General features: G+C 49.4%; 1 protein-coding gene across 1 annotated transcript in view; it reads right to left on the bottom strand.

Moving 5' to 3' along the window:
• SLCO2A1 (solute carrier organic anion transporter family member 2A1) overlaps positions 1–14,305 on the bottom strand; it is a 79,579-nt gene extending 65,274 nt beyond the window's left edge. The window contains exon 1 of the mRNA XM_026497059.4: positions 14,178–14,305. Within this exon, the coding sequence (XP_026352844.1) occupies positions 14,178–14,273 (96 nt within the window). The 5' untranslated portion in view covers positions 14,274–14,305. The remainder of the gene's footprint in view (positions 1–14,177) is intronic.
• Positions 14,306–23,161: the final 8,856 nt, after the last annotated feature.

The following is a 23,161-nucleotide window of genomic DNA, read 5'->3' as shown; positions in this document are numbered from 1 at the left end:
ACTACCACTTTTTGCATTCTATCCTTTTCTTCTGTGTTTTATTTCTTGCTTTATGAATTTCACCCTTCTTTATTTTAGTGAGGACTCATGATCAGTAAATTCTCTGCTTTTGTTTGAAAATCTCTAATTTGTCTTCTTGAATTTCTTTTAGAATTTGGTGGTAATTTTCTCTTAGCATTCTGAAAATTATTCCATTATTTTCTAGTATCTACTATTTATTTTGAGAAGACTGGTGTTGGTCTAATTACTGATTCTTATAAGTAATCTGCAATTTCAACCTAGAGCTCTTAAAATTTTTCTGTCTTTACTGTTCTGCAATTTCAGTATACTACATAGAGGTGTGCTTTTATTGTAAATTCCTGCCAGAATTTACTGTGCTTTTTTTTTTATTGCGGTACAATATATTTTCTCTGAGAATTCTCTGTCATTTCTTCAATATTGTCGGTGACCTTTTCATTCTACTCTCTTCTTTGGTACTCATTTCAGACTTCTATTGGACTTTGTACTTCATGTTTCTATATCTTTCAACCTGTCTTTCACAGTTTCTACTTCTTTATTCCTCTGTGCCGTATTCAGGGTGACTTCTTCAATCCTATCTTCCGCTTACAAATTATCATTAAGTGCAGATGTGATTAAGTTAAGGGTTTGAAATTGGGAAATTATCTAATCTGCTCTTTAACCATTCACTGAATTTTTACTTTTTATATCTATGTTTTTCATTTCTAGAATTCCCACGTGTTTCTCAAAACTGCCCATTCCTTTTTCATAGTGTTTGTTCTTTCCTGGTATTTTCTATTTCTTCTTACACCTCTTTAAACATTTTAATATGGTTTAATATTCTCTTTCAGAATGTTCCATTATCTCAAAATCTGGAGGTGCTAATTTTCCTCATTGATATATCTGCTGCCTGTTGCTTACGGTGGATCATATCCTCGTGTAACTTTTTGTTGTAAGCCTTTCTTCCAAGGGCATTGTCTTCTCTTAGGAATTCTGGTTGGTCTAGATTATAGAAACAACCTTCCAGAGTGGTTTTACTCTTGTGTCTACCAGATGGCAAAGAGTTATCGCCAGCCTAAAAACAATTTCTTTGCTACTTTATTTGCTTAGAGATCCCCATACCACATGGATTGTATAAATTCTGTTTTTAATTCTATGTGGCACAGACTTGGGGTTATGATTTCTTAGAGGAATTATTTCACCCAGAGGTCCTGTTAGAGGTAAGTCTCTTCACTGTCCCTAGGGTGGTGGGTAGAGTTTTATTAGTTCCCTTCTCACCAGGGGGCCTGTGCTTTATGCATCAGTCTGAGGGCCAACTCCCCATGTCATCTTTGCTACCTGTGCTATTACTAATACCTATATTTCTCAAGAGGGCATAGTCCACTCTTTTTTGTTCATCGTTGTATCTTCAATAGTTGATGGTAGGTGATCAGTAATAACATGTTGCATAATGAATGAACAAAATGAATGCATTTTAGGCAGCCATCCTGACACCATTCCCAGCCTCAGAGTTTCAAAAGCCCTGCTGAATACAATACTTGCAGAGTGCTATCTTACAAACAGGGGGTGGTTAATCAAGGCTCACCAAATGACTGGGTGAAACCCCACCCAAGATGTCCCCACATACTCCTATGTGTAAAAGTCCAGGTTCAGGACCAGACCCCAGGCAGCACTTAGCAGTTCTTGTCCCAGCCTCTATCCTCACTGCCTCTCCCTCAGGCCCACTCTTCCTTCATGGCATGGAGCCCATCAGATACACTCACTTCCCTAAGATGCTTGGCCAACCTTAGGGCTAGATTCCCAAGCTCTGAGCCAGCCACTGGGAGTGGGCACCAGAAGAGCAGAGAGGGAAGCAGAGAAACGCCTCTCAAATCTTCCCAGAGAAGAAAATGTTCCATAGTTTTACCTCTCTTTAAGAATTAAAGTATTGTTGGGGCGCCTGGGTGGTTCAGTTGGTTAAGTGTCTGCCTTTGGCTCAGGTCATGATCCGGGGTCCTGGGATCAAGCCCAGGCTCCCTTGCTTAGCGGGGAGTCTGCTTCTCCCTCTCCTTCTGCCCCTCTCCCAGCTCGTGCTCTCTCTCTCAAATAAATAAAATCTTAAAAAAAAAAAAGAGTTGAAGTATTGTTATCTGACTTTATCTGCAACTCTGAGGAGCCGGAAGACTCAAATGCAATAACAAATGTAATAACACAGTGGGAACAGTGATGGGAACTGCAGGAATGTCCTTCTAGGGAAGCCCACGCCCCCGCCCGCCATCCTGGCTTCATCTTTGGTCCATCCTTAGGTACCTGGAGACCAGACACCTCCCATCTTATGTGGCGTTTCATATCCCACAACGAATGTCTTGCTGCATCCAGCAAAGGGGGGCGTGGGTGGCACCACAGACTCTATGGCTTCTTAATTGGCAGTTTTTTCTAATTATAAGTACAGGACATGTTTACCACAGAAAAATGGAAAACACAGAAAGTCACAAAGAAGGAAAACAAAACCATTTGTAGGTTTCTCACACAGAGAACTATCTGTTTAGGTGTACCCTCTTCAAGTCTTCTTGTGACTTAAAAATTCGGATCATCTCTACATATAGTTGCCTATCCTGCAGCCTCTGCTTTAGATTATAGGATGAACCCTTCCCCCACATTTAAACTATTCTCAAGAAAACTTTATAAAATAATTTGTAAATACTCCATGGTTGGAGGTCCCCTGGTGTATTTGACTCTTCCATTGCTAGATATACAAGTCATTTCCTCATTATAAGCTTCTGGGCATATGAGTCACATAATAAAATGCTGTTCAGCTGATCGGGTTTCCATTTATTCTTTAGGAAGTATCTCTAAGCCACCTTCAGGCTGGGTCCCTGGTCTAAGTACTTGTGTGCTGTACAGCTGGAGTATCTGTCTAGCCTTACGAGCACGGGGGAGGAGAAAGAGGAAAGCTGAGGAACGAGGACTTTCAGGGCCACCATTGTCAAGTTTGGCTTGGGAAAATAAAATAATAGATATAAATAAGTAGCCCCTGTTGGTATGAAGTAGCAAAGCTCTGGCTCAGCTGGTTGGGATTATTTTTTTTTTAAGGATTTTATGTATTTATTTCAGAGAGAGTGAGGGAGCACACATGCGCACGTGCACACACACACACACACACACAGGCGCGCATGAGTGGGGAGAGGGTCAGAGGGAGATGAGCGGGGAGCCCCACATGGGGCTCAATCTCAGGACCCTGGGGTCATGAGCTGAAGGCAGACGCTTAACCAGCTGAGCCACCCAGGCACCCCAGCTGGTTGGGATTTGTGGTGGGATGCAGGAAGCGGCCATAGAGGAAAAAGTCAGAAGACAGAGTCCCCAAATACCAGCTTTGTCACTGCGTAATGTGGCAATTCCCATGAGTTGTCTGTCGGTTTCCTCCACTATAAAATGTGGATACTATGCATCTTGGAGCATAGGAGGTAGGATTTAGTCAGATAGCATTTCTGAAAGGTCCACTTATTATTTCACTAAATTTGGCACATAATAGGTTCCCCAAAATGCATTTGCATTCACAATTAAATATCCATATGCCCCCATATATTTTCCTATACATACGTGCCCTAATAAAATGTATCTATCTCTGTGATGATAGCTCAGAAAACCATATCATAATTGTTACTAATAAAAATGTGTTGCTGAGGGTGGGAATTCTGAATATTTGTGATTTTCAGGCAACCAAAACAGGCTTGTCCTCACTCCTTGTTAGTTTTACATGCTTATATGTTAAGTTTACATGTTGATTCAGTGCACTGTACGTTCCTGGGATGCTGAGTATGAAGAAGAAGGAGCCCCAGGCTGCGGTGAGCCTAGGAGGATAGCCTCCTGATGGCAGGGGCAATGCGAAACCAAATGAACAATGACAAGGCTCTGTAGGCTCACATTCCAAGTCAGTGACAAGGTCCAGGGGTGGAAGATGGCCCAAGAGACAAAGCTGGTTCTATAATAATTTGGCCCTGCCATTTTGGGATGGGAGGGATGTGTGCGGTGTATCCCTGGAGTACATCCCACAGGTATGTTCCTGCTAGCATTAGGCCAGATCCCTCTGTGAGGGTCTCTGCTGGACCCTCTGGTGATAAAGTCAGGATAGAGTTCCCAGTGAGCCTCTTGTCTACTTCCTCCTGAGAGATGTCATCTGGTTGGAGGCCAGAGGATAGACAATGTTTATCCAGGGCTCTTGCAGGCTTGGCACGGACACTCCATGAAGGCCTGCAGAGTCCGGGGGAAGTAAGAGCTGGAGGTGAGAACAGAAGAAGATGGGGGTAAGGAGGAAGAGTGTGAGAGATGGGTTGGAGCAGGCCTCGCAGCTGATGAGGGCATAACAAATTTGCAGGGTCTGATGGGGTGGAGGTCCCCATCATGAGAAGGTCTCTGCTGGTTCCAGTAAACTCAGGGCCCCCCAGCCTCCAAAAAGCTGGAGGCTCCTTCATGAGTGGTGACCAAACTCCTTGCAGTGAGTAGAACCAGCAAAAAAATCTTTGTGATTGGGGACAACAAGAATGGGGGACCACACATACCCCTTAGCAATGCCCAACTTCAGAGCCTGGTTCGGCTTTCAGAGGAAGGTAGCCCAGACCACCTGGCTTTCCATTTCAACCCTGCTGAGCAGCTTCCCAGTTAAAGGACTTATGGGAGAGGGGAGACTGCTTTCTACTGGAAATATCAAGGAGAGTGACCAGGAAGAGGCGGTTCTGCTAGCTTCCCTCTGGGGACGTGCATGGAAGGGCAGGGGCAGATTTCACCTCAACACAGGAGAGACTTAAAGCCTGTGGTGCTACCAGTTCCTGGACCTGCCTTGTGAGGTGGTGAATTCCCCATTACTAGGGCTATGCAAACAGAGATAAGGACATCATCAAGAGAATTCCTGCCTCTTTGAGCAGATGATCTTTCTTGTCACGTTCAATTCTGAAATTGAACAATTCTATAAGCCAAGAAGCACTGTCTTTCCACAGATGAGTGTTATCATCACTTGTACGGATTCTATACCCCGAGATGTTACAAACGCTGTAGGAATCACGACGAGCAATGAAGGCAGGTCTGGGCAGGAGGACTTCTGTGTACAAATAAGGAGTAATGGGGCTTGTTGCTCCATGAGCCCCACCACCAGTGTCCTGGTTCCTGCTCCTCTTCTCTTTGGAAGACTACAATCCCTTCCTGCTATAGATCCTTGAGGTTTATTTCCATCACCAGGCACCATCCCTGACCCTCCAGCAGCGGCTCCTCTGCCCCACAGTCAAGGTGGAAGTCCATTCTTGTACAATGTCATACTGTGGAGGCAGTAGGGTGACCAACTGGCCCCAACCTGTCCAGAACTTTTCCAGTTTTAAAACTGAAAGTCCTGTGTCCCAGAAACTGCCTCAGTCCTGGGCAAAACAAGGCCGGTGGTCATGTTGAGAGGCAGGGAATTTACAGACCCTTGCTTCTCGGAAGCTTGGGAGTCCCTTAGGGAGCCAAGAACAAACAGTAATACCTGGTACAGAGCCTCACATGGTGGACGCCCAGTAAAGGCTTATGAGTGAGTGAGCCCCAGGCTCCTGCACCAATGCTCAGCTCCCTCCTCTTCCCTCCAATGCACTGAGAATCAAAGGCAAAGCAGGAAGTTTTCAAAAGGGCCTGAGGCACAAGGCAGGAAGGATGTAAAAGGAACTGAGAAAGTGGTCAGTTTAATCCTATCCTGGGCACCTGGGTGGCTCAGTAGGTTAAGCGTCTGCCTTCAGCTCAGGTCATGATCCCAGGGTCCCGGAATCGAGTCCCACATTGGGCTCCCTGCTCAGTAGGGAGCCTCTTTCTCCCTCTCCCACTCCCCCTGCTCATGCTATCTCTCTCTCTCTCTCTCTCTCTCTCAAATAAATAAATAAAATATTTTAAAAAGTCCCATCCTGCAAACTCATTGGCAGCCCATTATGCAGGGCAAGGGTGACTCAGGAAGCCTGTTGTCCTCCCCGCCCTTTCCTTCTGCCACTATCCTTTTCCTCCAAGCCCACAGGGAGCTTAGTACATTCTCTAGCCAGCTCGTCTCTTGGGTGTCCCACGGGGATCAGCCCAGAAATTGTCTGACATCCACACCCCATATCTGTCCCACTTAAACTTTCTAGGTACCGTTCCCTCTGTGCTTAACAAGCTGGCTGAGTGAATTAACCGGATAAACTAGTCTGACTTGAGGTCCACCTGTGTTGTGTTTCCCAAAGTTGGTACACTGTACCACATTTGGGAGTCACACTTGGGAGACATGAGCTAGACACAGCATAGCTTCCTAGAGCATCACTGTTATTCCAAGATTTGGGGGGAAATAAAACATATTTGGAAACACATAGCTACACTGTGGAGGACAACATAAAATTCACTTGCTTTTAAGAGAAAACATAAAATATCCCAGAATACTGGGATATTTGGGATACTGGGTAATACTCATGGTTCATCCACTCATCCTCTTGTCTACCCCTATGTGAAAACCTGTTCATTGTATCCTAGAATTCAGGGCATCTTCGTGGGGCAGCTGGACAAACACTGGCTTACTACAGCCCTCCCTAATGACATCTGCATTTTAACTGAGGCCTTCTGTGCTCTAGGCCAGCATCTCCCAGGGATGTTAGATGAAACATTCTTCAGAACATAAGTAGGTATTACTGATGTTTGATGAAACAAAATGAAACTTGTTACCAGAACTCCCAGATTCCTACGGGACTCAGGTGCACACTAAATTTCTACCAAGGGGTTAGTGTGCCTACTTTCTGGGTGGCAGGGGAGGCAGCCCTGTGGGGAGCCAGCATCGATGCTGACCAGACTGACTGTCCCCCAGTTCATTTGGGGTTAGTGTCCCAGGCTGGTGCTCCTCCCCCCAGCCATGCCAGAGCCTCCAGCATTTCCCCTGAGTCTCCTGAGCGTCTTGTTCAACAGGGCAAAGAGGCTGGGATGACAGGCTCTGAGAGAAGGCTGCTCACTGGAGTATCTACCCATCCTTCAACCCACAGTGCCTGACACTCCCTGCCTTGGTTTCGTTCCCCACCCTGATCAAATGTAATCCATCCCAAACAGGAGGACGCACCCCCGGGAATGAAGGTACACTGAGAGAGCTGGGCATTGATCAAAGATAACCAGCCAGTCTGCACCCTCCACTTCTGCCAGTTTTCATAGCAGGTCTCCCAGCAAAGCTCAGACCCAACTGGCCCTGCTCCCAGTCTCATCTCCATCAGCAACTTAACAGCATGAGATGAGAATCTGAGAACTTGCAAGGACCTCAGAGGTCACTGAGCTCAGGCCCAAATGTTCACGGATTAGAGAATCCAGAACTGAGAGGCATTCTGTGGCCATGGGAAGAAGAGGGCTGGGGAGTGAGCTGACCCTGAGAGGGAATTCCTGCTTGCTATTTACTGGACAGGTGGTCTTGAATGAGCCTCCATTTCCTCAAGTGTGAAATAGAGATGCTAAAACCTCCCCGCAAGTCTGTTGTTGAGAATGAAAAAGGTTTAGGATATAGACTAACAAATCAAGTTCAAGAGAAAAGACAACTATTCAGCTAAGCCCAGAAGAAAAGCTGGAGCACAGAAATACATAAGATCCCATCCAGTTACTAAAAACTGAGCTTTAAATTTGTCTTTAAATCTTCCTAAAAGGCGAAGTAGAAGGGAAATTGAATGGGTTATAAAATATGGTAACCATAAGATAAACACATACCACTACAGACTAAAACTCAAGTTTCTACCTGACATCAAGATTTGCTGAATAGCTACAGCAATCAAGACAGTGTGGTATTGGCGGAGAGATATACATATACGTTGATGAAACAGAACAGAAAACCCAGAATAAATCCACACAAACATGGCCACCTGGCTTTTAATAAAGAAGCAAAGACAATTCAATAGAGAAAGGATAGTCTTCTCAACAAATGGTGTGGGAGCAATTGGATAACTATAGACAAAAGAAAAAAAGATGAACCTCATATCTATACGAAAATGAACTCAAAATGGATCATAGATTTAAATGCCAGGTTATAAAACTTTTAGAAGAAGACATAGGAGAAAACTTTCAGGAAGTAGGTTTGGTGAAGATTTCTTAGACATACACCAAAAGCAGGATCCAGACAATGAAAAATCGATAAATTAGATTTCATCAGAATCCAAACATTTTTTCCTGTGAAAGACCTGTTAAGAGGATAAAAAGATAAGCTACAGACTGGGAGAAAATATTTGCAAACCACATGCCCAACAAAGGACTTGTACCTCGTATATATAAGGAACGCTCAAAACAATAGCAAAAATTCTGATTGGAAAAAGGACAAACTATATGAACAGACATTTCAATGAAGAGCACATACACATGGCAAATAAGCACACAGAAAGATGTTCAACATCACTAGCTGTTAGGGAAATGCAAACAAAGACCATTCCGAGATGTTACTACAGACCTATTTGAATAGCTAAAATAAAAAGTAGTGACAACACCAAATGCTGGCGAAGATGCAGAGAAACTGGATCTCTCCCACACTGTTGGTGCAAATGTAAAATTATACGGCCACTTTGGAAAAAAGTTGGGCAGTTTCTTAAAAAAAAAATCAACATGCAACTACCATCCAACCCAGCAAATGCACTCCTGGGCATTTATTCCAGAGAAATGAAAGTTTTTGTCAATCCAAAAACCTGTACCTGATTGTCCATGGCAGCTCTACTTGTAATAGCCCCAAACTGGAAACAACCCAAATGTCCCCCAATAGGGGAATGAATGGTTAGACAAATCCCAATACATCCATACCATGGAATATAACTCCTTAGTAAAAAGGAACAAGGTATTGATACAAGCAACATCCTGGACAGTTGAATGAGAAAGCCGATTTCAAATGGTTACATATTGCATGATTCCATTTATGTAACATTCTCAAAATGACGAATGATCGTGATGGAGAACAGATTGGGGGTTGTCATGGTAGTCAGGCGGAAGGGGGCAGGCTTGACTACAGAGCAGTAGCACAACAGAGATCTTGGCGGTGACAGAAATAGTTCTGTGTCTTGAGGCAGTGGGGTGATGGTTCCACGAATCTATACGTGTGACAAAATGGCATGGAACCACACACACACATTATAGCAACGTCCATTCCCTGCTTTTGGTATTATAGTGCAGTATTAAGACAGAACCACTGGGAGAAACTGGGTGAAGGGTACATAGCACCTCTCCGTACTATTTTTCCTAGGAACAGATGATTGTTTCAAAAGAAAAAATTTTTGAGAAACTTAAAATAAATCAAGATTTGTCTGGTACTAAGAACTCAGCTTTCTCCCATGGTCCCTCAAAAGGAGTCCCCAAGGACCATGGTGACAACCCATCTGTGCTGGTCCTGTGGGGCACAGACAAGTGTAAATTCACATAGCTATTTCTTTATGTCCTTGTTCAACAGACACTGAGAGTGCAATGCCCAAGTACATGGTCATGAACTTATGATACAGAATGGGGGCCACTGCCCAGAAGCGTCCCAAGCTTCTTAGCTTTGCCATGTCCAGCTCTCTTGGCTTTGGCACATAACTGGAGCTCTCTGCAGGCCAGTGTCTCCACAGGCAGAAAGTGGGGTAAAGCAAGGGCTGGAGGTGGTTAAACCCATGGGACGGGATAAAACCAAGCAGGAGTGTTCAGAGGGAGAATAAGGAGTGAGGAGGTCTGCACTGGGGACCACCCACATTCCTCTGCATTCCACAAACAGAACAAAAGAAGGTGAGGGGAAGCCATGCTCCCAACCCAACATCCCAACATCATATTTGGGTCTCCTAGAATGGAAGAAAAGTCACTGTCACAGACAAAAGAGAATGATCAGAAAGAGATAAGATGAGCTATCCATATCGTGAGACATAAATCACTCTTCCCTTTGTTCTGTGGCAGTATAGGTCCCAATTCATCACCAGGAGAAGGGCTTTGAGTATCATCACAGGAGAAAAGGGTCTGAGTGACCTGTGACCCCCACCCAACCAGTTCCTATTGTTCTCCCCTCCCCACACCCCCACATATAAGCAGGGCAAGCCAGGCTCTCTCAGGGGATAGATAAATGCTGCCCTCAACATCAGAGCAATACCCACCAGCCCTGGAGCAGGAGGAGTGGGCACCTCTTAACCCATGAGGTCAGTTAAGGAAAGCCTTGGCCCCATGGATTCTCTTGAGAGTGTTTTCCCCAAGCATGAACAGTCAGGTTGGTGGGCTCTAGCACCTTCCTCTGGAAACAAAGAAGTTAAGCCCAAGAGGTTAAGCCCAAGAGGTTAAGCCCAAGATGTCTCCCCCCATTTGAGGGTCAGAGGCCTTAGGAAGTTACAGACACAGGCCAGGATAAAATACCTCTCCCTCATTTTTGGGCCTCCCTCCCAGGTCAGAGGTCACTGGGCCACTCAGGCCAAGCTTTCTTCCCACTGTGCCTCCCCTGCCCTCCATCCCCACTGGACTTACCCTCACCGACTGGATATACACTATTTCCCTATGCTGGGGCCTGAGGTGTGGGAGTTCCTGAAATTTGGGCAGCAATTGCCAATAGTCTGCTCCTTTTATAAGATAACCTCAGTTTGGCCCCCCAAATTTCATTTTAAGAAGGAACAGATCTCTTTGAGGCTGCCAGGATGCCTTAGCCACAAAGGCTCTCTCCTGCCTCCCCATCCCCACCCCCATAATCGCTGAATAAACCTGTTTTTAATTTAGAGTTCTGGATGATGAACTGTTCTCTCTGACAATGACTAGTGAGCAGGTCTTCAGCTTCTTAAGAATCCTGTAGCCAGAGGCAATACAGCCTGTCTCCAGAATAAATACAATTGTATTCACTCCTCCAGGAGAAAGTACAAAAACCTCACCCCATAAGTAAGAATCACCAGGCTCTTTAGGGGAGAGTTGTGAAGAGTGAAAAGGTATGATGAGCCTGTTACTGACTGGGGACATCCGTCCTATAGACATGACCTCGACCCCTGCTCATGGCTGGGATGCGTGTATCAGCAGGGCCTGAAGAAAGCACTGAGCCCTATTAACAAGCACACCTCTAGGAACCCCGCGTGCTCAACCAAAGCTGAGCAGCACTGTGTGGTGGTGAGGGCAGCGTGCACAGCGTTTAGTCTCTGCCCCTTGGGTCTCACAGCCCCTGTTCCGCAACACTCCACCCCTTTCTGGCTATGTGTCCACACACCTCACTACGCCTTGTTTTCCTCATCATTAATGGGGACAGCAATAGTATCCACTAGGTAGGGTAGTAATGAGGATTAATTATGGATGGAATATATTCAAAGTTCTTGGTACATCCAGATAGCTCCATTAGTGTTAGCTCCTATTACAACTACTTCAGACATTAACTGTGGTTTCTCTTATCTATTAACTATGCCTCATGCGAGCCATAATTGGTAGAACAACAGATCCTAAATGGTGTTTAAACGTGCATCCTGTTTGTGGAGGCAAGAACTGACATCTTATTGATGCCAATCCTGGAAAGTCCTGCAGGGTTTACAAAACCCTTTTCCTATGCCTCATCCCACATAATCCTTAAGGAGCCCCCATGAGGTAGGAATCATTCCTAGTACCTGTTTTCTGTTTGTTGTTGTTTTAACATAAGGACTCTGCTGCCCAGGAAAGGTGAGAAATGCCCCATGGGCTAGCTAGTAAGAGGTTAGACTGACTTGGATCTATGTCTCCTGACCTCACCCCCTTCCCCTAAACCATATGGTATGTGGGGTTTTGCAGGTATGTTATAAAGCCAATTGGTTAGTCTGTCCCAGCAATGAGGAACCCAGAAAATGATGGGTCCTTAGGTTGGGTGTCCCCTGTTAGCCCTCATGTCACACATGCTCACAAGACACATGCAGTCCATTACCCAGTGGGAGAGAGCGCAGGACAGTCACCCAACCTCTCATTGGGAGGACGGAATCTCCCAACAGATCACAATTCCCTAGACAACCACTACTGCCCTCTGGAAGAAAAAGCTTACGTGAGTTTAACTAATGGAATTCCAGGCCCCAGATTTGCCTTGAGATATCCAAATTGTACCTGGTTTCAGGTTGATTAAGAGAAGCTAAGTGGAAATCTCTCTAAACTCTGGTTTCAGGGTTACTATGGATCAATGGAGGTAATAATTAAGAAAATCTGATTTTTAGAGTTAAGAAAAACTCTTAACCGGTATGAACCTTTAGGAGACCAACTGGCTTGGGTCCAGGCCTAAGGCACATGTGGTTAAATCATCAACATATAATACATTATCTCATTTTTATAGATCTTCAAAGAAACTGCTGCTATAAACTCATTTTAGGGACTCAGGGCAGGTCTAAATGGCTCAATCTCATTGGGGGTGACCCTCAGGGCACGTATTGCATGGTGCACTGGGTATTATATGCAAGTAATGAATAATGGAACTTTACATCAAAAACTAGGGGTGTACTGTATGGTGACTAACATAATATAATAAAAAAATATTATTAAAAAAATAGAGGGGTGCCTGGGTGGCACAGCGGTTAGCGTCTGCCTTCGGCTCAGGGCGTGATCCCAGCGTTATGGGATCGAGCCCCACATCAGGCTCCTCCACTATGAGCCTGCTTCTTCCTCTCCCACTCCCCCTGCTTGTGTTCCCTCTCTCGCTGGCTGTTCCTATCTCTGTCAAATAAATAAATAAAATCTTTTAAAAAAATAAAAATAAAAAAAAAAGAAAGAAAAAAAAGAAAACTCTTCTCGGACAAGCTACCCCTCTTGCCTTGTTGGTGAAATAGGGAGAGGTGCCCCCACCCTGACTATCTCCTGGGCCTCTTTCTTTTTGGACCACCCAGCTGTTGCTCCCAGTTTCCTCCCAATCCCTAATTTAGAAACACCAAATTTTCTACAGTTCTCTGCTGAAACTTCTCCAAGACTCTTTTGAATGGTGGGACCAAAACCACACACAGTATTCTCATCCAGGTCTGGCCAAAGGTGAGCCAATTTGAGGATTATCTGAAACTATCTCAAAATTTCTGTGTCTTATTTACATCCAACCATGGAATCAACTCAGCCTTTCCTTATTGTGGTGTGGGGACAGAGCCGAAGCAGGAGTGGGGATCCCAGCTCCGCTGCTAACAATATGAGTAAGTATATAGGTGGGATTCACTGTGACCTCCAGATCCCTTTCTGTTGAACACTCACATAATCAGTCCACAGAGACATCTCTTCCCCACCCTCCCTTTAATTGCACCACTGGAGGCTTTACCTAGCCCTGTCTGACTGTATGATTGTTGGAAACAACCTCTCTGCACCATTTCCCCCATCCCCCACTACCCTCGAGGAGCCTTCATGTGGGCTCTGCAGTCCTCACCACAGCAGCTCTGCCCTCTCAGGAGGTGCATGTCTCATCTGTTTCTGCCCAGGCAGAGCCAGCAAAAGAGCCTGAGTGTGGATTCAACGATACCAGGTCCCCCTGGATGTGTGAGGAAGTGGTAAGCATTCCCCAAACCCCTGGGGAAGAAAGTGTCCTCACCATCCGGCCACCTACACCCCATCCTCACCCACTCCCAATAACTTGCCAGGAGAGAGGCACCTGCTCCGATGTTACTGAGCATACTGTGAGGGCCCGCGGCTTTCCTGGGGCCATTTCCAGACCAGGAAGCGCGCCGTGTTGGTTGCCAACCCCGGGGGGAATTCTGAACTTCGCAGGCTGCAGCGAAGAGCGGTAGCACAGCCCAGGCACTGCTGCTTTTGGGGAACGGGAACATCCCTTCTGCCACCCACCCCAGGATGACTTAGGCTCTGACCTCCATCTCCGAGGAACCACAGCCTGTCCTCTCCCGGCACTTTCAAGCCCACCCCTTCCTGAAGTTAACTGCCCGAAGGAGACCGAGAAAGTCCCCGCGAGACGTTCCTTTTCAGTCAAAGGGCAGGACAATGACCATCTGAGAAGCGTTGAACCAATAGGCAGGTACGGTCATTGCCCCGTTGCTTACCCTGACGACGGCGTGAGAGCGCGCACAGACGCGCGCACACAGGTACACACCCGCCCGGCACGAGATCTCCTGTCCCCAGCACCCCTCGCCCGCCCACCGGGCCCCCGGGCGTGCGTCTCTGAGCGCCGCACCTGCGGCTGAGGGGAAGCCCCGGCGCCTCGGCGCCCCCCTCGGGCTCCGCAGCACCGACGCCGGGGCCAGCTGAAGGTGCGCCCGGCGCCGCTCGGCCCCGACGGTCGCGGGTTCTGCGCTCACCTTAATGTTGCTGAAGACCGAGCGGGGACAGCGGCCGGCTCGGCCCGAAGGGGCGTCGCTGCCCTGGCGTGCGTCGGGCTCGGGCCAGAGCCCCATAGTGGCGGCCCCGGCGGGGCGGGACGGCAGCAGCGGCGCGGCGGCGGCAGGGCCCGGGCGGGCGGCGAGGCGGGAGGGGGCCGGGTGCCTCGGGCTGGGGCGGCAGCGCTGGTGGCTGGTGAGAGCGGCCGCGGCCGCCGCAGGAGGTTCGCAGCGCGGAGACTGCGCGAGCGAGTGCGCGCCCAGAAGTTTTATAAGTGGCCGCCGCCGTCGCCGATGATGAAACGCGCTCTCCCTCCTCCCTCTTCTCCTCGGCGGTCGAAGGCGCTGCGAGCCCCCGCCCCCGCCCCCGCTGCGGCCGCCCCCTCAGACAGGTGTGACGCGGCGGCCGACCGCGCGTGACCTCGCTCCCCGCCCGGGGTCGTCTCTGCTCCCGGAGCGCGGCTGGGACCCGCGAGGCTTGACCGCCCGGGGGAAGGTCCCGCCTGCTGGGCGGCGGGGGGCGGCGGGCCCCGGGGAGGGGAGGTAGCGGCTGGCCTGGCAGGAGCCGGCAGGAGGGTGGGGGCGCCTGGAGGACTGGCGGGGCGGGGGCGCAGCGGGGACCGACAGGCGGGCGACTGGAGGGGACCGGAGAAGAGGTTGGCGGGGCTTCGGAGGCAGGAGGAGAACCGAGAGGTGCTGGAGGGGCCACCGGGAGCCAGGGGGCCTGACGGGGAGCCGAATTTTCAAGAGGAGAAGGGTGCCGCGGCGCCCCTCCCGACGCACTCGGGGAGATTTACGGAGCGGGTCTCTGCTTGTTTGCACTCGCCGAAAACCTGGGCTCTCAGTTCCGGTGATGGCTCTGAGACTCGCTGAGGCTGTTTGTGTCGAGGACTGATTTATATTTAAACTGCTCTTTGCGCTGGAGAGGGGGCCGCCCCGGGCAGGGCCCGAACTCTCTGGACCTGAGCCAAGGTAAACTGCAGGCGCTGTCAAGTGTCAGCAAAGCTGGGTCTGGCCTGAAGTACTGCGGCCAAGAGAGTGGGCCCCCCGTGGACATAAGGGACGCACCCCACTGACCTCCTTCTCAGGGCTGGAATAGAACAGCGGCTTTATTTTTTTCCCCCCAAGATTTTTTCCACTAGGATTCCTACTGCAGAGAAGAGAAAGAAGGTGAGGCTTTTCAAGAGAAGGAGAAGAAAGTTATGCCAAAAGCAGCTGCAGTAAGGAATCCCATTCTGGAGGTATTTTTCCAGCTCCCGAATTCCTACAGTCCTGTGCAAGCCCACTCTACTGCCAGGAAAAGCACAAGTCCACCTTCAATACCCAGGAAACTTTGGATAAGACAAAGACCCACGGGACAATGCCTTTCTGGGCCTGGTCTGGGCTGTCCTCTGTCTGTGGGCTTCCCGTATCCACCTGCGGTCCTAGAACCCTGGACACAAGAGCATGCAGTGCTGGAAGCAAAGCCATTGGACAGTGGGCAGCCTCTGGCCACATCACTCACCCACAGAGTAAAGGGCATCTAGAGAGGTTTTCCAGAGCCCTGAAGCATCCTCAGGCCCAGAACAGGTGGGCAACTCCAAACACAAGGACAGCTGCCACCCAGAGCGTTCAATGCACGCTGCAGTACCCATGGTGTACTGTGCCAGGCATTCTGTTGGGTGCCTAATGCGTGATTCCACAGAACTCCAGCATTAGTCCAACAGTTATAGGTACTATTACAATTTGGAGTTTATAGATGAGGATCCTAGAGAGGTCAACTAAAAAAAAATGACTGAAAGACACACAGCTAGTAAGTGATGGAGCTAGAACCCAAACCCAGCTCTGCCTGACTCCAAAGCCCAGACTTGGAACGCTATGCCCTTTAAAAAGTGATCTATTCCAGCAGCCTCACTGCACAATGAGAAGAGAAAGAAGAGAGCATTTCATTTCATTCAAAGCAGAGAAGGCCCCGGTCACAGGCACATAGGGGCTGCGATGCCTGGAGCTTCTTCCTCAAACCCTGAGTGCAGCCTTGTCATGGTCTTCTTATAGAAACCCAGGGAGAGTCAGCTTTTCCAACCCTCATTTTATCCTACTCCGTTAACCTTGCTCTCTGAATGCTGTCAGGACCAGCATCATCTCCAAAGGAAAGCCTATTCAGAAATGCTCACCAATGGTTATCTGCTTTTATCTGCTCTTCTGAGGTGTAGTTAGCTAAATGTAATGGAGACCTAACCAAAGTGGCTTCAGTGAGATTTATTTGTCTCATAGTAAGAAGCCTGCTAGTAAGTAGTCCAGGGGTCATGACCTAGGCCCCAAAGGATTCCTTAGAGTGTGGCTAGCTCATTGTCACAAGATAGCTGCTCCACCTCCGGCCTCTTCTCTTAATTCCAAGAAGGAAGTGGAAGACAGGAAACAGGAGGGGGTTGTGCTCACACCAGGGAAGCAAATCTCTCCAATGCATGCTTAGCTACTTTTCCTTAAGTCTTGTTGGCCAAGACTAGGCCACACGGCTACCCTCTGCAAAGGAGACTAGGAAATGTAGTTTACGTTATTGCTACCTCCTGAACAAAATTGGGGTTCTGTTAGGGAAAAGGGGAGAAAGGATATTGTGTATTTAACTTTCAGTGTCTGCACAAAGAGTAACCTATTTCCTAAAAGCACCCCCAGGGTCTGTTTCCAAGATCCTTCCCAAATCCTTTTATTTCAGCAAATCTTTCTTAGCGCCATAGAAAAATAAAGCACAAGGATAGTCTCTGACTTCAAAGACTCCATGGTCTCAGGTGGGGAGCAAGAAGAGAAAGCATTAATGTGTTGTAGAAAGAGCATAGCTCTCTGTCATGCACAGCTGCTATGGGGGCACAGAAGAGGGACCCTAACTCATTCTGGGACAGCAGGAAGACTTCCTGGAGGAAGGGAGCCTCAAGCCAAGGCCTTGGGATTAGAAGGATTGGGATGATTAGGGTGAAGGAAGATAAATCTATCTGCTTCCTGGTTTCAGTCTGTCTGGAGACCCAGGGACAGTGGGAATGTGTGATACAGAGGCTGGAACATCAAGTGGCATGCTATGAAGTGTGGGCCTTATCCCCAACACAATGGGGAGCCACTGAAGGCTTCTGGACAGGGGGTGCCCTGGACAGATTTGCATTTCACAGAGACCTCTCTGGCAGCTGGGTAGGAGTGCTGTCCTCCTGGAACCCCAGGAGCTACAATGAAGGTGTGGTCTGCAGCAGTGGGGATGTTGTGTGGGGGAGAGAAAGATGCGAGAGACATTGACAGAAGATGGCACCCAGGTGTTAGTGAGGGAATGTTAGGGACAACTCCCAGGATCTGACTTGCATTAGTGATGCCAAATCCTGGCAGAGAGAACCCAGAAAGAGCAGCAGCTATTAGGGGGATGCAGGGAACCCCTCTGGGCTCATTTTGAGTTCAGACTGCCTGGAGTACATGCAGGTCTAGATGACCAGCAGGGAGGTATGTGGGTCTAGAGCTCAGGGTGGGTGCTGGGTGAGAGACTGGGTCTTGGACATCCCACATGGAGGCGGTAGGTAAGCCTCAGGAACAGATGAGTCTCCCGGTGAGAATGTGTTGACAAGAAGTAGCTCCGTCACTGACTACAGCAACATTCTGGGGTGGCACAGGGGATGGAGCCAGCAAAAGGGACAGAGGGGAGAGCCCAGGGTACAGGAAAGTACACCAGCTGAGAAGTGGTGTTTCAAAGAGAAGGTCAGGAACACATCCAGGTTGTGGAGGAGGGAAGATAAGACCCAAGAATGGCCAATGGGCTGGCAACAGGCTGGCATTGAGGACCTTGGCAAGAGTGTTTCCAGTGGGTAATATGTGCAGAGGTTAGATTATGTGTGTTAGGGAAGAATTGGAAAGGAGCTATCACAGCTTTTCCAGGGTTACAGAGGGAAGAAAGAGAGGGAAGAGCTTTGGGCCCTCCCCTATGCCTGAGTCTCCTGCTTTCTCAGTTCTTATGCTGGACCAGTTGCATGTTCACACCTCCGGGCTTTTGTTCATTCTGCTCCCCCTGCCTGCGCTGCCTGCCACGTAGTGCTTGGCTTCTACCCTTCAAGAGCAGCTCCTGTTCCTACCTGTTCTGGTCTCTGTAGCAGGAGTAGCAACATGCCTTGCAGTGGTGCAGACCTGTCACATCCACGATCCCTTGTCTCTCAGGAAATTAGATGTCACTATCTCCACTTTACAGGTGAATAAAATAAGGCTCAGGGCTCCTCCCTAGCACATACAATGTGTCTCTGCCTTTACTATCACAGGTGACAGTAGAGACAATACATGCGGTGGCTAAGGGCGCAGACCTTACAGTCAGACATAGATGCCGACCACCCTTCTCTTCGGCTGAGTTACCTTAGATGGTCTGCTTAACCTCCCAGTTCCCCAGTGCCTCCTCTTTAAGATGGCGATATTAATGTGTATCTCCAGGGGCTCTTCTAAAGTGTGTAGTGCAGTCTTGGTGCCGTTGCTGTGGTGCTTGGCAGTGCTGATGGCAATAAGCGTGCCCTATGTCTCTTTTTCTAATTCGGCTGTGAGCTCCTTGGGAGCTTCTGTCCCTCATTTGGCCCAGCACAGCCTGTTGCTTAAAAATGTTTATTAAATGGAATTGAGCTTAACTGAATTCCAAAGAGACCCAGTGACTAGGAAAGACCTCCCTCATTGTCCTGAGGCTTCCAAGCCTTCTCTGTCAGACCCCTACTGCCCGGGGCCATCCCTTCTGCCCACCCCTCACCCCCAGACTTCTTGTTGTCCACCTTGTCCTCCCTGGTGACTGGCATGGTTCCCTAGGTATGTTTATCAGTCCACGGGCCATGCCTCCTCCTCCTGCAGCCGCTGATGAGGGTCTCCTGACAATCTGAAGCCTCAAGCGTGATCATGAATTAACTCTGGCCACCTGGCTCCTTGTGCACACACAGGCATGGAAGAGGAGGTCCCCCAGTGACTGCACCTCACCCATGATAGGTGGGGGACACACCTGCAGCCAACTGCTCTGCCACTCTGTCACTGCCCCTCATGGGGCTGCCTGCTCCCCTGTGGGCCACCTTGGCCCCTAGTTTATGTTTTTATTTAACACACATGGCAGTGTTGACAGTCTGTACCTGGCACCAATACAATGTTGATTCATTTAATCCTCAAAACAACCCAATGAGAGGGGTTATTGTTATTAGTGTCACTTTTTATTTGGAGAACCTGAGGCACAGAGAGGTGAAATAACTTGCTTCGGGACACATAGCTCCTAAGTGGCAGAGCCAGGATCCAGACACTGGCAGCCCAGTGCAAAGTCCCAGCTCCTGGAGGTTGTTGCTCACAGAGACTGAGTCACAGCGTGCAGGCATGCCCAGTCAGAACCCCCAGCCCCTCATAGGATGGCCCTTTAGGGGGTCCGAAGCCCACGTTGGTGCCTTGCCCATCCTTGCCCCTCTGACCCTCCGCTGCCAGCACCGCTGGCCTGGAGTGCTGTCCTTAAATGAGGTCCGAGCACAGCCTGGGGCCGCTGGGGCCCTCCTAGATCCAGCTCCAAGACCCCGCTCCATCCCACTCCTCTCTACTGCACACATCCCACTCCTGCAGCACCTAGCATGCCATTCTCTCTTCCACGGTGACGTAGGGCCCACCCTGCACTCCTACAGCCCCACACTTCCCTCGCAGGATCCGAGGCCGACTGTGCCCTCCCTTTCCCCGAGAAAATGCTGTGACAAGAGGGAAGGGTGCTATGATACCAGAGGGTCCCACCTCCTGGGACCCCAGCTTCTCAGCATATCCCCTGGGGTACGGCAATACTTGGCACAGGCTGGGGCACGCAGCGGTGAGATTTCCTTTCAGAGCCTGGCTGTGCTCCTCTCTCTGAGTCTCACTCAGTGGAGGTTACTCTCTGCTTTGGCAGGAAGCACAGCAGGGGCAGGAAAAGGAGAAACCTAAATAGGCCTCACCCTGCATCCCTCCCATGTCCATTCCACGTGGGTGAGGCGCCCAGCCTGGCCCCAGCCTCTGCACCCCGCACACCTCAGTTCAGGTCACGCGGAGGGATGCTTATCACGGCCTGTTATCCTGTGCTGGCTCGTCACCGCGCCTGTGTGATAACCAGCCCCTGCTGGACAGCTCAGACTTCACCTTGCCTCTCGCTCCTGCTGGGCTCACACACCACTCAGTCAGTGGCCACCTACATCATCCCTGGCCCTGTGCAGCCTGGGACCCAGTGGATCCTGTCATCTGAATCTACTGAGTAAACAGAAAACCAGTGCCTTGTCTCTGCCATGATGCTTGTTTTAAAACTTTTTTAATCTTTATATTACACTCTTTCAAAAATTATTTAACTGTGTCTTAACTCTACTGGGAGAGAAAAAATATTTGTTCCACTCACCCATCATTCCAATACCACTATTTAAGCTTTGATGAATTTGTTTTTTTCTAATTCTTCCCAACGAGTATGTTTTTACTTAGAAAACTCACAGTACCATTTGTCTCCTAGTCTTTGTTGTTGTTTTTTAATTTTTTAATTTTTTTTTTGAGAGAGAGAGAGAAAGGGAGAGAGAGAGATAACAAGCAGGGAGGAGGGTTGGAGGGAGAAGGAGAAGCAGACTCTCTGCTGAGCAGGGAGCCTGATGTGGGACTCAATCCTAGGACCCTGAGATCATGACATGAGCCGAAGGCAGACACTTCACCGACTGAGCCACCCAGGCACCCCCATCTCATAGTCTTTGACCATAAGCATTGTTCTGTGTTGCAAAGGGCTCATCACCATCTCTCTGAATGGCAACAAGGAGTTATTTAAACACTGCACTGGTGTTGAATGTTTGGGGTGTCTCCAAATTTTGTCTTTTACAAATAATGACTTGAATAACTTTCTGCAAAAAAAGGTTTGCCTTTGGACTGATTGCAAGCAGCGTAATTTGAACACAATTAGATATTTTTCTCTATGGTATTCAAAATCAGTCTGCTGCATCTCTACCACTTAGGTCCCTTCTCCCTCCACAGTGCTATCCCTCTTAGCCCCTGTAGAGGAAGACCAGCACCCCAGAGGAATGGCATGCGTCCTCCAGCTGGAGAGTCCATCTAGGCACTGGGGACACCAGGGTCTTCCTTATCCCCAACAGCCCCGACAAAGCCCTGGACGTCAGAGAGCCAACTCAGGGCTTATCCAAGGATGCCATGGAATGTGGCTACTCTGATTCAAAACCCGGTTCCCTACCCCTAGTTCTGGAGAAGGAACTCGGCCCCCAAGACTGTAGGGCAGAGGCATGCATGGACAGTTTCCTGGGGAGTGCTGGATCCCTCCCCTGTGTAATTGAGGTATGGACTTCCCAGTCCAAAGAGGGGTTATCCTCTTGTTCTCTCCCTGCTATGTCAACTTACTAGCTGTGTGACCTATGGCAAGTCACTTAATCTCTCTGGGTGGCACTTGCCACTTAGAGCTGTATGAGGAGTGAACTGGACTCACACACCCTCACTAACAATCACCATTATTACTGTTGTTTTCTCCTAACTCAGCAGTGCTTCCCTCATGGGTCCCTGCTCCCTCCTCAGCTGTTCCCTGCTTTTCTCCTTAGGAGGCCCTACAGTCTCCATAATGACATTTTCCCAAAGACCTCTGTTCAGTAGAGCCTAGGTAACACTTAATCCAGCCCTCTAAGTAAGCTTGTCTAGAGCCCCATCCTCCCCTAATGCTGGCTCCAGGAGGGGACTACAGGATTAGGCCTCCTCCCAGGCCCTGCTGTCCTCTGCCCTCCCTGTCTTCCCCTCTACATTCACATGGAAGTCTGGGAGTCCCAGTCCCAGTCCTGGCTTCCACTCCTCTTCCCCAGGAGCCCAAGTCCTGGGCCCTGTCGTGGGTGTAGCGTGAACACACGCACACACATGTGCACGCGCACACACACACACACACACACACACACACACGGGCCCTCATGGACAGGCCTCCTTAAAGCCTTCTTGGCATTTCCAGGTTGGAGGTGCCCCTTCCTTCCTCACCTCTCCCTCACCTCGCCCACAGCAGGGTCTGCCCATGGAAGCACTCGTGAGGGAAGTGTGCTGAGCACCTTTTTCCATGTTCTCCATTTCCCACATGGCTGGTAGTACTATGATCATCACTGCGGGGCCACCTGTCCCACCCTGTGCCCTCTCCCTGGTTCTGAGTCTAGGTCTGGGCTCCTGCTCCCACCTGACCCACCCTTGCTTCCCGAAGGGGTCTTCTCCTCTTCCCTCTGTCTTGCTTCTCGGCCCTCCTTCTCCTTTTCTTTTACTTGTCCAAGTCTGCAGCCTCCCCGCTTACAGGAAAGGCCTCTGCTCCCTGTTTCCTTCTCTTATGCACCTCAGCACGCCCTCTGTCTCTCTGTTTCTCTCACTCGGGGAAAGGGAATGGGCGTCCTGCCTTGCCAGGCACACACCCTCCCTGTACTGTTTGGACTGACCCTGTATCAGTGGATTGTGAGCCTTCGGGGCAGGGACCAAGTACAAACACAAGGGCAGATAGCAGGATGCCACCCGCAGGAGACAGAGCAGGGACGACTGTCCGAAGAGCATGCCTCTCCCCACATCTCAGTCGGGAGGGACTGGAGGGGACTATGTGCTTATCATGTACTTTATTTCGCAGTTGAACCGCGCTTGGGCTGAGGGTGCCGGTAGGCAGTGATTGCTCTGATAAGGACCTCCTCTGCTGTTCTGTCCTTGCCCTGGGCCCTGCCCCTAGCCTGGCTCCCTTGGGCAGCATCGACTGCTTTCTCAGCTGTAAACTTCGGGGCCTGTAAAGCTCTGTGGGCCCCTTCAGCTGGGCCTGGGGTCCCTAACACACCCTGGGCCATGTTCACTGTGCACTGAGTCACCTGATGAGGTCACTGGAAGTCAGGCCTCCTCCCTGGTCATGGGTCACAGGGAGGGAGCACATTGCTGGGGATTCGGGAAGAGAATGTTCAGTGCTCCCCTGTGAAGCCAGCAGGAGAGGAGGCTGAGGGGGGCGTCTAGGGAGGGTTCGG

This window comes from Ursus arctos, unplaced genomic scaffold (genome assembly GCF_023065955.2).
Source record: "Ursus arctos isolate Adak ecotype North America unplaced genomic scaffold, UrsArc2.0 scaffold_20, whole genome shotgun sequence".
Taxonomy (NCBI): domain Eukaryota; kingdom Metazoa; phylum Chordata; class Mammalia; order Carnivora; family Ursidae; genus Ursus; species Ursus arctos.
Note: the sequence above shows the minus strand (reverse complement) of the source record. Positions and strands in the feature narration are given on the sequence as shown.